The sequence below is a fragment of the Aythya marila genome, assembly GCF_965140915.1.
Source record: "Aythya marila genome assembly, chromosome: 4".
Lineage (NCBI taxonomy): Eukaryota > Metazoa > Chordata > Aves > Anseriformes > Anatidae > Aythya > Aythya marila.
The window spans coordinates 68,267,479-68,281,577 of NC_139045.1; the positions used below are offsets into that span (position 1 = coordinate 68,267,479).

At 38.3% G+C, this 14,099-nt stretch overlaps 2 protein-coding genes across 2 annotated transcripts in view; both read left to right on the forward strand.

Annotated features, from left to right (window-relative positions):
• Positions 1-1,940: 1,940 nt before the first annotated feature.
• On the forward strand, positions 1,941-10,276 carry HAUS3 (HAUS augmin like complex subunit 3). Its single transcript, XM_082758750.1, has 6 exons — positions 1,941-1,980; positions 2,209-2,316; positions 2,613-4,143; positions 5,238-5,674; positions 7,334-7,559; positions 8,876-10,276. Exons 3-6 carry the CDS (start codon positions 3,232-3,234, stop codon positions 9,140-9,142), a joined length of 1,842 nt encoding a protein of 613 aa, XP_082614876.1. The 5' UTR covers positions 1,941-1,980; positions 2,209-2,316; positions 2,613-3,231; the 3' UTR covers positions 9,143-10,276.
• Positions 10,277-12,028: 1,752 nt separating this feature from the next.
• POLN (DNA polymerase nu) overlaps positions 12,029-14,099 on the forward strand; it is a gene marked incomplete at both ends in the record, with an annotated part of 92,295 nt that continues 90,224 nt past the window's right edge. The window contains one exon of the mRNA XM_082758714.1: positions 12,029-12,158. Within this exon, the coding sequence (XP_082614840.1) occupies positions 12,029-12,158 (130 nt within the window). The remainder of the gene's footprint in view (positions 12,159-14,099) is intronic.

A 14,099-nucleotide genomic window follows, 5' to 3' on the forward strand; every position in this document is an offset into this window, starting at 1 on the left:
GCTAGAAAACTTCACGGGCATTAGCCGTAGCTGTGCTGAGCTGAGAGGTTGCTGGTTTCCCTGCGTTGATTCATTTCAACAGCTGCATTAAGTGAGATTAGAGGAGCTGCACATTTAGGACATGCAGTGGGAGGGCTCAGCCACCCACATGCACGCTGGGTCAATTGCCTCATCAGGGTGAAATGTGGAGAAAGAATTGCTGGGTGCAATAAATGACTTGTTTCTAGAATAACTGGCCCAAGAAGCCACAAGATGAAACGCAGCTCTGAATTTAGTCTTCCGAAGTGCAGAGGATCTAATTCAAGAGCTATTAGTGGGTGAGGTGCTCTGTGATAGCAACCACAATACAATTAAGCTGCACGCTGTAACAAGAGACAGCAAGACAAATAAAGCACACAGATATACAATTTTAAGAAAAAGAACTGTAAAAATGGGAAAAATGTCCCCCCCTCCTCAAAAAAACAAACAAACAAACAAACAAACAAAACACCACCAAAACAAACAAAGCAAAACAAACAAACAAACAACAGCAACAACAACAACAAAAATAGCTCAGAAGAAGCAAGAAGCCTGCAAACACCCAGAAGACTTCAAAATCTTGTACTAGAAGCTCAGGTAAAATGTCTGACATAAATAGAAAATGATATAGCTTATGCTCTGATATAGCTTAGGGAAATGGTTTAGTGGGGACTGTTAGCGTTAGGTCAGATGTTGGACTCGATGATCTTGAGGTCTCTTCCAACCTAGAAAATTCTGTGATTCTGTGATTCTGTGATTTCAACCCCCTCCTTTTTCCCTCCACATGACTCAATAAGAAAGCAAAGGAGGCTAGTGAGAGAAATGGGAAAGCCCAGAAAAACCTGGCATGTGAAATGTAACCAGGAAATGAAGGCAGCTAAATCTGAGGGGTGTCTTATAATGTCAGACAGGTAATGTCTGACAGTCATTGCTGAGATTTTTTTGTTGGCTTAACAGGTAGTGGCAGCCAAAAGGCCAAGAAAGCAGTGAGCATCATAAGGAAGTGCATTGGAAACATGGCAGAAGGGAGAATTTTGCTGTTGTAGAAAACCTTGGTGCACCCGCACCTTGCGGACTGCGTGCATCTTCTCTCTGCACTTCAGGAAATGATGCTGTAGAAGGTGCAGAAAAGGACAACTGAAATAATTGAGCTCTTGCTGTACAGAGGCCCAATTTTGCCACTCTTCAAGCTGATAGGGATAAAAGGGAAAGGGAATTTATTCATGGTTTCTAAATTAGTATGAAGGCGACAGATAAGGTTAAATGCAGAGGTGGTGTTCACCAAATCCTGCAATGCGGGAGCCAAGGGTCATTTACATGTAATGAAAAGAAGGCAGGTTAAAGAGCAACTAAGAATTTGTGTCTGTTTCTTTTATTTATTTATTTTTGTTTGTTTGTTTGTTTTATTTGGCTACTTTGTCCTGAAAGTCGCTTTATGGGTACACCTCTACAGGATAATGGCAGCCCCCCCCCGCCACATCTCAGCTTCAGGGAGCCTGGTGAACACAGTGGATTTGTGAGACCGTGGATTTGTTCCATACTGAGCCACGTTAAATAGCAGAGAGCATTGCCCTCACTCCCCTCAGGACCCACTGGGCGCAACAAGACGCCCAAAAGACCCTGACGGGGGCAGAGGAGGAGCAGCAGCACCCCACCCCCCTCCAGGGAACCGCCCGCCCTCACAGGGGCGGCCCCACTGAGGCGACCCAACGGCCGCTGCCTGAGGAGAGCCCGCCCGCCTGACGTCACGGGGCATCAGACCAATCCCCGCGCGGGCTCGCCTTCGCCACGCCCATCGGGTGGGCGGGAGAGGAGCGTTGCGCAGGCGCAGTGGAGGCTGCGCGAGCGCGGCGCGTGGCGGGCGGTTTGAGCCGTTGGCGCCGCTCAACGGCCGCCCCCTCCCCCCGCCCCTCACCCCTCCACCTCCCCCCTCCACCTCCCCTCAGCGCCTCAGCCCCCGCGGTGAGTACCGGCGGCCGCCCCCTTCTTAGGGGTGGTTTATTTTTTTAATAAATAAAGCCTTTTCGAGGGGGTTCTCCACGGCTTGGTGATGGGTGTGGGCGAACCTAGAGCTGCCTGCGGTTTTTATCGACTTCTGGTGGAGGTGCGGCTGTTAAGACGGGGCTGCCCCGTGACGGGTAGCTCGTGTAACGGGTTCTCTTCGTGCTTTTTATTACTATTATTACATAGAGAATCTCCAAGCTGACTTAGAAACACGGATTTCAGAAAGGTGTGTTTATTTCTTCAACGCTCATCGCTTCCCGGCCGGCTGACGAGCTGAGGTTTTTCTGGTGAAATGTACGTTTTACAACCTCCGTGTTAAGTAATAACAAACTTAAAACAATCTGGACCCTGCTAAAGTAGCGCAGGCCTGAAATTCTCGGTAATTTACCCTGTCCTTTCTCATCTTTTGGCTATACTTTGAGATCCCAGAGCTGGTAGGTTGTTGGCTGGGAATTACTCTCCTTTTACTTGTAACGTTAGAATCGTGACTAGAATACTCATTCAGAGTGTAACTTATTTTTGTTTATAAATGGCCAAAACGCTTATGTTTTAATATTTTTTTGTTAAAGGGATTCTTGTTCTATTTGCAGAGGAAACTTTAAAATGAAGGCTTAGAAGACAAGATTCTGCTTGCTGCTGAAGTTTAAAAAACAAACAAACAAACAAACAAAAAAAAAAACCAAGATTTTAAGTGCATTATAATACTTAACTTTGGTTTTAGAGCAAACTGAAAGCTCCCCCTTGTTTTGGAAGAGTTAAAAAGATTTATTTTTTAATTTAATGTGAGGAAAGCTATATTAATAAAACACTTTTGCAGGCCAGTGAATTACTTGGTATTTTACACCTGTTAATTTTGAATCACTGGTAAAACTCTATGTTAGTGGTAAATGTGTGTCAATTAAGCAAACATATAAGTGTTTGCAAAGATCTGGGATTTAACTGTTAAACATACTTTGGTCATCAAATCAGGACAAGTATAGTTAAGATATCCTTGATATTAAAATTGGTTTCTAGTCTTTCAGTAACTGCTCTAACCCAGAATAGTATTTGGTTTTCTGGTGCGATCTGACACTTCTTCTCTGCTGTGCAGACCCTTTTTATTAAGATACTGAATGTTAATGTAAAACAACAAAAAAAAACCTCACTGGAATAATGCTCTAGATTTCTTCATGTATTTGGATCTTTTCTGCTTTCAAATATACTTTAATCATGAGCTGTGGAAAGGACTTTGTGGAAACTCTTAAGAAAATTGGATATCCAGGAGCTGATGAGCTTAATGGAGAAGACTTTGACTGGATGTTTGAGTCTTCGGAAGACAGATCATTTCTGGAGTGGTTTTGTGGAAATGTAAACGAGCAGCACGTGGTATCTGAAAAAGAACTGCAAGATTTTAATAATCTTCTTGAGTCTGGTAAGCCCATTTTAGAAGGAAATGCACTAGATGAAGTCCTTAAAACCTGTAAGCCTGTGGATTCACAGAGCCAGGAGGAGGAGAAGGAGGAACTTAAGAAATTAGAGGATGAGCTTCAGACTCTTCAGAAGATGAAAAATCTTCAAATTCATCGGCATAATAAGCTTCAGCTGATGATTTCTGAGAACAGCAGTATGTTACAGGCATTAAAAAGAAAAGAGGATGAAGCACTTAAAGATCTGAAAGACGGGCTGGCAGTGTTTACTGCAGCAAATAATAAGCTTGACAATGATCTGCTCTCTCTTATGGATGGAGTTAAGAAATTGGCCTCTTTCTTCACTGCTTCTGATTCAGAACAAGGGGCAGGTTCACACCCTGTGTTTTTTTCCCAGCTGTCCTTGGACAAGTATTTGTCTCAGGAAGAACAGTGCACTGCAGCGCTCACCTCATATACTAAAAAGCATTTTTATCCAGGTATGCCTGAACTGTTTGAAAATGTGCATGAAGACAGCGTTCAGCTCAGGGATAAGAGCAAACCAGTCGCTTGTGATGAGGCTAATGGAGCTTATGAGGGGAGTCTTGAGATGGCCAGGCTCCAGATGGCATATATTTGTGCTCAGCATCAGCTAATTCAAATGGAAGCTAAAGAAGAAAGCGTGAATTCAGCTATACGGTGTGCAGAGAGCATGCTAAAGACGTTAAAGAACGAGGTAAGCCACAAAAGATGATGTAAGGTGGAGTTTTAAACAGAGACAGGCATGTTCAGCTGCATCTAGTAAAAAGACCTGCTGAGTTATTGTTATTTACTTTTTTTTATGTAGTGAAATTATATTTTTATGAAACTTTATTCTTGCTCTTGTGGAATAGCTTCAATGTCTATGCTTCGAAACTGCTTGGTGTGGCAGAGTGCCTTTAATTCTTCCTTCTAGAACTTACTGCCTTGAAAAACTAGAACCTAGAAATACCTTTCTAGTTTTGTTAAACTCTTAAATTTCATATTGTAACTGTTTCTCTTTGTACAACAATCAGAACTGTAACTTTAGTTGAGATCTTATAGCATAGGGCAACTAATATGATAAATATGTTCTTGTTCACATTCTGTAGCAAAACCTTAAAGTTTTAGTTCACTGGTGATTTTGAAACTCAGAAACTTGTAATATGGATACGTGATGGTGTGGCATGCTCTTAGATACCAAATAAGTGAAGTGGGCAGTTGAAACCCAGAGAGGTCTCAGTGAGTGACAGTTAGATCTGACTAGTGGAAATTAAGAATATGAAGGAATTATGAGAACAAACAAAATTAGTTTATATCGCAGTTGTGGACTAACTCATGTCAGTATATTTTCATTTATGTATGCTTAGCATATAGGGCTTGAAGGATTAATTTGAAAAAGATTGTTTCTGATTGCAGTATTGATAGCCACCCAGCTGAATATAAAAATGTGTTTGCATGTGAGATTTCAGTTAGATGTGTTTGAAATACAGGTGTGAAGTAAAATACAGCTCCTGATTTTTTTTTTTTTCCACAATAAACTGTTTCATGACCCTGCAGTAGGGCTGAATTACTATCTATTGAAATTTGTTTGATATCTGCATTTTAAGTATTTAATCGCCTTATGTTGTGAAGTTCTGTAAAGCTGCTTACAGAGTGCTCATTAACTTTATAGTTGTGATGTTTTTCACATAAATGCACGACTCTTCTGTGAACTGAAAAAATATGTTAGGGAAGTTTTATGAAGGATGAGGGGGAAAAACAGCTTGAGGGAAATGTGATGGAAATTGACGATTATTTTGCTTTATGCAGGGTGTTGGAAAACAAGAAAACCTTGAGGCCAAAATATCTAGTTTAAAAGGTGAAATTGCAACAATTAGGCAACATATAGCTCAGCTAAACAATGAAGAGCTGCCTTCTCTTTTGAAAGAGCATGCACAACTGTTGATTGTGCCGGTGGTGAAAGCAGACCTGGATCGTGAGATTGCTCGGCAGGACTGTTTTATTTCTAAACAAGATGAAATCTGCAGCCATTTGCTAAGACAGAAAGCATCATTTGAACTTATTCAGCTAGCCTATGAAATTGAGTTGAAGAAACAGAAAGATGTGCACCATCAACTTGACAATTTGCTAGAATCTCTGAAACAGAGCAGTAACGAGTTACAACAGAGACTGGAGGTGTTATCGGAGCTCTCTCAACCTGCACAGCCGAGAAACACTATCGGTCCAAAGGATGACTTCTCTCGTAGGTGAGTGTTACAGCTGCTATTGAACTTGGGCTTATTTTGAAATAAAGCTGGGGAGATAAAGGCTTTGGTAAGCGATGCTATGTCCATTGCTAAGTTATTAGTCGCTTGCTATAGCTACTTTGTACTGCTCCAGAACTGAAGCCTTTGAGATTTGCCTCTTGCTTATCCTTAGAGGCTCTTTCCAGGTTTGACTGAGGAAAACTGTTCAAGTATCAGTTTTGTGTATGTTGCCAGAGCATTCCTAAGCAATGCTGAGAACATCATGAATGTTTATAGCGAAACCTCTCTTAAATGGTGCACTGACCTAGGGCTCCTTGGAAGTTACTCCAGAAGTGTAGATGCAGAGAGCTGCTAAGAAGTGATTTCCCAGATGGTATCTGTGGCCTGATCAGCTTAGTTGGCAAAAACCCCCATGTGGTAAAGGAGAGGAACTACTCCAGAAACATCTGAAACACGGTTAGCTCATTGCTGCTGCTTGCTTTGCTATCTGGCCTCTGTGTCCTCTTGCCCATGTAGATTCCTTTCAATATGTAAGAAACGAAGTTTCCCTGTAGCTCAGGTGATACTGTAGAAACATGTGTTGTGTTGATGTCACTTCAAGACTCAAAACCTTTTCAGATGGTGTGTTCTATAATACTTAATGTTTTAATGCTAGGCTTTTCCCCCTTCCCCCTTCTTTCAAGTGTGTGTGTTTTAATAGCTGTTATGTTAAGTGGTAGTTTAGTCTTGCACAGACTCACTTGATTGCCAGCATTAGGTAGCATTAATTTTGCTCCAGGTGTGTGTGTGTTGACAACTTGTAATGTTGTTCAGGTTTATTATTAAGTCTCCATATGACTAAATCACAATGTTATCTTTCTGCTTTTCACTTTTTTTTCTTTCTTTAAAAAGGCAGGCCTTAGTATTCATGACTGTGAAAGGAAGTTGCAAGAAAACCTTAAATGCTTAGTAAGCAGAAGACACTTTAAAGAAACTCAGTTACTCTTGAAATATAGCTCGCATTCTTATTAAAACCAATCCGGTTCTTTAGTGGGGCTCAACTCCTAAAGATTTTGATAAGCAGAGGTGGTAGTAGCAACTGAGCAAAGTTATCAGTAATTGTGAGACTGGGATGTATTGTAAAGGTACCGTTTGGTGTAGTAAAGTATTGCTGTCTTCTCATGGCTCAACTAATTGTAGAATTCCTTAGCTGTCTCTTCATAAATGCAAGATATGAAACAGTCCAGTAAACTTGAAAATGTCATAAAGATTTCTCATTTCTCACTGGCCGCTGAAGTCCTCAGTCTTCTAGCACTTCAAAAAAAACACAACTTAATTTGTTGTGCTTGAAAAGTGTAGTGAAATAGAAGCTGACAACATGTGCTTCTGCAAACTATTGGTATTCGTTGTGTACTCATTAACTGCTACTTCAATATTTCATTGCTGTTGCTTATAACGTTGGAATATTTGGAATCCTATTAATCATTCATGATCTATATACAGATGGAATCATAAAATCAGTGGGAGATACAGCAGTATATCAAGAGTAACCTGAGCAGTCCTGTCCTTTGGTGTGTGTAGTCCTCAGTCTGACTTCAACAGGAAGATCTTCTCTTGACTAGTAATGTTGGGAATGCTTAGGTAACTTTTAAAAACCATGTGTCTAACTTTTTGTTACAGGCTATACCAGCTTCTGGAAGGAGAAGATAAAAAGCAATTGTTTAAAACATACAAAAACCTGCAGCAGATGGCTCAGAAGTTGATGCAGGATTGTGCTGCAGCACAAGACCAACTAGCAGTGTCTTCTCAAGAACAGTCTCTTATGTTGTCCAAACTAGATAGTGATGTAAATGCCCTTCATGATGCTCTCTTTTGTGGAGGAAATCAGCTACTATTCAGTAGCCGGGTATGTCCTTATGTAGTTACTAAAATTATTACGTTCATGTCTGTTGTGTTCTTTTACTGAGACAAATGTAGTATGAAGGTTGGGGACACAAATTGGTACAGCAGGGTAGCAACAAATGTTGCCTTAATGGTGGTGGGCCAGTAGTTACATTGTTCTTAGGAAATTTTGGGTTTTGTGTATGTTGGCAGGTAATAATTTCTTGGTTTTGAGCAAATAATTGCATCTAACCCTTCATTTCTTTCAAAGGCATCTACAGTCATGTACTACTGGTAGGTCTGTGGTGTGGAAAATGTCTTCTGGATATATCATTGGAAAAGTCACTTAAATTTCTCTTGATTCCAGAAAGGCTTTTTTGCCCTGTAGTACCTGAGTAGTAAGGTTCAGCCCCTTAAAAGGCCTGCCCATGGGTGACTTGTGTGGATGAAATAACTGTCCTTCAAAATTTTGAGAACTTTGTAGTAAGACAATTCTGCTACAGAGCTCTTGAGCATTGCTTTTACAGCCTCTTTTAAAAGGGAATAGGGGTTGTTAGGCATGGCTTGTTATAAGCAAGTAAGCAACTAGGTATCTTAAAAGTGGAACGAGGGAAGGGTTTCATTATGAAATAAATATATATATATTTTTTTAACGCTTCTAGTTGTCAACTGAATTTGCAACATATAGGACAATGTTACTCAGAAATTTGGAATTGGAACAATACATATTTAGGGATTACAGGTTATATCCATCAACAAACTTTTTATTGATTAACGTTACCTCTTAAAACAGTGATGCCTTTTTCTATTGGTACTGTTTCTCAGGAAAAGTAACTTAACTCCCTTAATAAAGAAATAATATGTAAGTAGATGACTGTACTGGGTCTGGCTGGGGTATTAACTTTCCCTGCAGCAGCCCATACAGTGCTGTGCTCTGCACTTGTAGCTAGAAGGGAGCCTACCTGCACTGAACTGTGGTAAGATTAACAGTTGGGAAAATCGCATTTGCTACCTTTTTCATTTTAAAATTGAATTGGGTTTTTGTTTGTTCACTTTTACCTTGCTGTGAAAACTTTATTAAATGTCTTTCAATCATCTATCTAGGCTAGATTCTTATGGTCTCAACTCATCTGTTTTAGTAAACATGTAAGTGAAATTACATTTTCAGGACCTGATGTAGCTCAAAAGCTACATACATTGAATTTATCACCTCCGTTTTCTGTTTCTAATGATTTTTTTACTTAACAAGGAAAGTGGTTTCCAAAAGCAAAAAGTTTCATATTTCTAATTCAACTAGTGTGTTAACAATGTCTAACTCTTGTTTTGTATTTTTTTTATTAGGAACTTACTGAACAGTTTAATCAACTGGAGGATGATTTAAATAAACTAAATCAATTAATTATGGATCTTATTGCTGATTTGAAGTCAAAGAGAAACTTCTTAGAGTCCAATAAGTTGCATCAGATGGAAAGAAACTTGTATGTGTATTTTTTCAAAGATGAAGATCACTTGAAAGAATTGGTGGAGAAGCTTGAGTGGCAGTCGGAGGCTAAAGCCAGTGGCCTGGGAAATCAGAATTTCACCACTGGTGAAGTTCTTAATGTTTAACATTCAATGTGCTCTTAATATAGGAAAATATGTCAATGTAAACAGTCCACAGGTTTACGGAATGATGTGTATTAGCTTGTCAAGGCTAACATTTGTCTGTCATTGCAATGGATGTTTAGCTCCCACAGTTACCAAGTTTGGATTATGTGGTGCTTTACAGCTATTGGCATCTGGTCATTGAGTGCAAATTGGAATTTTGTCCAGGTTCTTCAATTTGAGTTCTTTGATGTGACTTAATTCATTGGTTGGCTGAATGAATTACATGTAGGCTGCTCTTCTGCTAACCTGTATATTGATTTCCAGGGCACACAGCATAGCACAGAAGAAAGCTTCATACACTTGAGATCAGCTTTCTTGCACGATAAGAACCTTTTGATAGGTGAACTGAAAAGGAAAAAAAAAGTGCAAGTCATTCCAGATCTTGGAACACCAATGTAGTGCCCTCCTGAAGAGGAAAGTTCTGAGGCAGAAATTCAAAGACTCCTTTACAGTTCCCCTAAGAAGAAATATTTTTGTTATATGGGAACATATTAAAATATATACCAGAATCTGTTTTGAGTACCAAGACTTTTTTTTTATGGCCACTTTGATATGTCTTAAATTATGGCCTATCCTCTCCATTGAAACTAGTCCATACTTAAGCCAGACTTTTCAGAGAAAATTAATCCAAAATTTACCTTTGGACTTCAGACCAGTTTTGGCATAACTGCATGCGGTTCTCTATGCAATTTATGATGATAGGCATTTGAAGTCAGTCTTAATGCTTTCATACTTCTGCTTTCACTGATATTGTTAGACTGTTTATCAAACTTCTGTGTAGCTTCCTAGTACACCAGTGGAAGTAGATACACTTTTATAGAATAATTTCCAGTCTTACATATTTTTGATGACCTCAGCCATGCCTGCTTGCAAGTGTTGTACGCATTGATGAAGGCTAGATAATTTCCTTTAAATTCAGTAACAGTTTTCTTAAAACTATTTTGACTGCAGACTTTAAGCTTTTATATAAGAATATAACTTATTTTTAAATGTGTAATTTTTAACTTACTGGTTGTATATCTTTATATCTGTATTTCATGCTGTTTAGCTCCATACATTGTTTATTATTATTAAATGCCAAACATGACAAGTTCAGTGTTGTCAATATTTACCGCAAATCTGTATGTTTTAGACGTATTCTCATGCCTGGGGGTCTTGTTTGTATTTAGTCTGCTAGGTTCTCATTTTGATGTGCCCCAGAGTTTGAAGGCTGCTGCTTCCCACCCTGAGAAGTCAGGATGTTTTTACCCCAAGTAGGAAAGCAATGTCACTCCTAATTATGAAAGTTTGGAGAAGGTGTATGATATGCATGAATGTCAGGGAAAGGAGAGCCATTCTGCCTCCTTCCCCCTTCTACATGTTTACTCTTAAATTGCAAACCAGCTTTCACTCTACAGTGCCTTGTACAAACTGTTTTTTTCTTTTTTTTTTTTTTCTACCATATCCTTCATTAGGTTCCATGAAAGACAGTTCTTTGTGACTTTGCATCATGTGGTATGAGTTCTTTTCTTCCAAGGGCTATGACCACAAGTATCCTGGGGCTCCAAGGATACCTCCCTATATCACTGTCCTTAAGATTTGTAAGCACTTCTATGCTGTGCTGAAGTTTAGTCTTGTTTCCTTTTTGTTTTGGACTAAATCCTCACAAACAAGAATTTTGAGATGCTTTTTGTCTTTTGCAACATCAATTCTCCAACTGATAATTGGCTTCAGAATTAAGATCATTATGAAATCTTTAGAGTAGTGCATATGTGAGTTCAAACAGGAAAAAAAAAATAACCTATTTGAGCTAGACAGCTATTAGTCAAAACTTAACGCAGCTTGATGGATGTTCTTTGAATCTGGATACAAATGTTTGTACTTCAAACTTGCAATCTGCCTATGGTCTTGAGCTGAGAAAAATATTTCCATGTAAACAGAAGGAAATGTTTGCTTGATGCAAGTATTTTGAAAATATTGCATAGATACCTTGTGTTTGTGGTAAGTTTTATGCATTGTTCCGTTTTAACTATGAAGTCAAGAAAGATGTCAGTATGGATGCCTTCTGTTTCTAATTTTCCCATATGTGTTGTTCCTAGGGGCTCTGAGTTTTTTATGTGCGTTATAGAACGTGGCTGTGGGACAACTTTAAAAACAGATGCTTTGGGAGGGGAAAAAAGGATAAAATCTAGAACAGTAATAGCTACACTTGGAACTCATTGAGACTTTAGATGTTGCTGATCTTAAATTGACAAAAAATGTAATAACAATACTAAATGTTACTTGACTACATCAATTTTACAACATTTAAGGAATAGAGGTCTTTTGTGCTATTTCAGAAAATACGTATATCATTAATCTTTGTATATCTTGATAGTAACACTGCTTTCATCTTGTACTGGTGCTATTTTGTCAGGTACCTCTTGAAAGATTTTTTTTATTGATTTAAAACCTGAGTACCACCAGCAGTAAATGCATGGATACGCTAGATATAGACTAATTTAAAGATGTTGAGGGGGAAATATTTCCAATACAAAGGAAAATTCTCGTTTTATCATTCTTTTATTAGAATTTAGCTGTACTTAAAAAGACTGTTTAACTTTTATCAGTGTACTAAAACCTTGTATTTCAAAGAAGTTTCACTTAGGTTTTGTAAATGAGTATAATTTGCTAATTTTTATTACAATACTTAAAAACAAGTCAGGGAGGAAATATTTTCTGTTAAGGAAAATGAAGGTCTGAACATATTCACTATGTTTTGTCTTTATTTTGTCTTTAACTTGAAAAGAATGTTAAGTGCAGACTGTTTTGTGACCCTGACAGCATGCATAATTCATGTGTATTTCGTGTTTAGGTATAATCGTAAAAATGGAACATTACACATCATATATAGGATGTGAGATTTCTGAAGTGCCTTTATCTGATGCTGCTCAGAGGATTATGTCAGCTTTACAGTCTGTTCCTACAGGAATTCAGACTAGCAGAAAAAATAACCAGAGTGAGTAAATTTTGATCTGTTTAAGTGTCTATATTTTCAGTTGGAAAAACTGAAATGCAAACAAACAACAACATCAAACTTCCAGTCCCTATTTAAGAAGAAAACTAAGTGTTTCTAGGTTTAGAAAATGAATTGACCTTTAACTGTGGCATTTGCTGGGACTCGTCTGGTTAAATGATGCTGTGTGAGTGCAGGGAACTAAGATATTGCCAGTACCCTGTGTTTCATTCCTTTTTTTTTTATTTATCTTTCCTAACCTGTTCCTGCTAGTTTCTGCTATGTGGTATAAAAACAGATGAGAATTTCAAACTCTTAGTTAACTAATACTGTAAACTAAATGTATGTTAACTGGAATCTGGGCTAGATACTTAAATATCACTAGAGGTACTGGGAAATTGCAAGGAGGCCAGTGAGTTCTCCAGACTATTGTCTGTTCTTTAAACACATGCTCGTTACCAACTCAGTCTTTGTGAAATTCTAGGGGGAAGAGTGAACAAAAGTCCAAATTGTAGAGCAAATTAGGTAATGTTAAAAGAGCCTCAGCAGATCTTTAACTCTGCGCAAAGCCCAGCATCATACTCAAAATGTAGTGGATACTAGTGACGTTTTGCAAGATTTTTTTTTATTCTCAATTCTGTGTATTTAATAGTTCAATCATGTAGCTCTGGAAAGAAGTAGAATGTTAAAGGTTTGCTTAATTTCTGTTCTCTATTTTTTTCTGGAGAAGTAGATCCTGGAACGTTATCTGGTCAACAGGATTTAAAACTAAGATTTAAATATTGCATTTGTTCTTGTTATATGGCATTCATTACAACCTTGGTTTTATAAAAACAGTAGCTCAGACTCTTCGTTCACTAGTAAGATAATGGATCATTGGAGTCTGGCGTAGCAGTGAAAAGGGTAGTAGCTCATTGCTATGTAAATTGGTGATGCACATTTGAAGACATGGAATACATTCATCTTAACATGAAAAACAAAACCCAGATTATTTTAAAGAAAGTGAGATCTCCTTTCAGCCTCGATTTAATTGCTTTTCTGCTTCTCTTGCTACCTTGTCATTTTCTGTTAAATGTTTTCTGTCATAGATATGGGAACTCTCCCTTCTGTGTGATGTCTGTGTAGTGTTATGTTGTCTGCTCGCCATCCGTTCACTCTGTCAAGCAGTAAAATGAGAGATTCGCTTTCTTTAAAAGTACAATGAAAGTGTCTGTATTTTTAGCCAATTGTAATTGCAGTCTTTGTAGTGTTCCTAAACCCTTTCTCACTGGGTATTGAAAGAACAGTATAAGCATTTAGTGGCAGCATGTCACATGACTAGCTTTTTTGTTTCCCTTATCTTAATTACGATTGCTTCTAGTCTACAGACTTAAGAACAAACTTACAATTTGAATCACTCTTAGGAAAGTGCCTGTGTGTGTAGCTTTAGTTGATCAAAGCATGGATCTGGGGAGGAAGAAAAGTTTGCCTTAAAATAAACAAACAAAAGACCACACCAAAATAACAACAACAAAAGTTGGTCTGTTTATGGCTATATTGGACTGTATTTTATTGATAAGATCTTTAAAGTTTTAATTCTACTTAATTGGAAAGTCTATCTTTAAAAGGTAAATACTGGATTCAAATAGCACAAACATCTGTGATGTTGAACTCATGGGTGAAATTGTCATCTTGACAGTAGCATTTGTAATAGTTCCATCCAGCAGTACGTTTGAATGCAAGGATGGGTTTCTACTGCCATCTGCTGATACTTTTTCATGAACCAGAAATTCGAGGTGGTGTGGCGATTTAGATACCAGTCATACTGAACACCGTGTGCTAAACAAGAGCAATGTAATCCTCATCTTTGGAGGGTGAATTTATTGAGAACAAGTATCTAGCCATGAAGTGATTAAAAGCACTGACAGTAGACTCACATTGCTATCGTTGTTAAATGATAGTTTT

Excerpts from the sequence above, each read along its gene's own strand:
- HAUS3 (XM_082758750.1), top strand. The coding sequence starts at position 3,232 with ATGAGCTGTGGAAAGGACTTTGTGGAAACTCTTAAGAAAATTGGATAT. Across the intron at positions 4,144-5,237 it reads TAAAGACGTTAAAGAACGAG|GGTGTTGGAAAACAAGAAAA; the intron begins GTAAGCCACAAA and ends TGCTTTATGCAG. Across the intron at positions 5,675-7,333 it reads AAGGATGACTTCTCTCGTAG|GCTATACCAGCTTCTGGAAG; the intron begins GTGAGTGTTACA and ends TTTTTGTTACAG.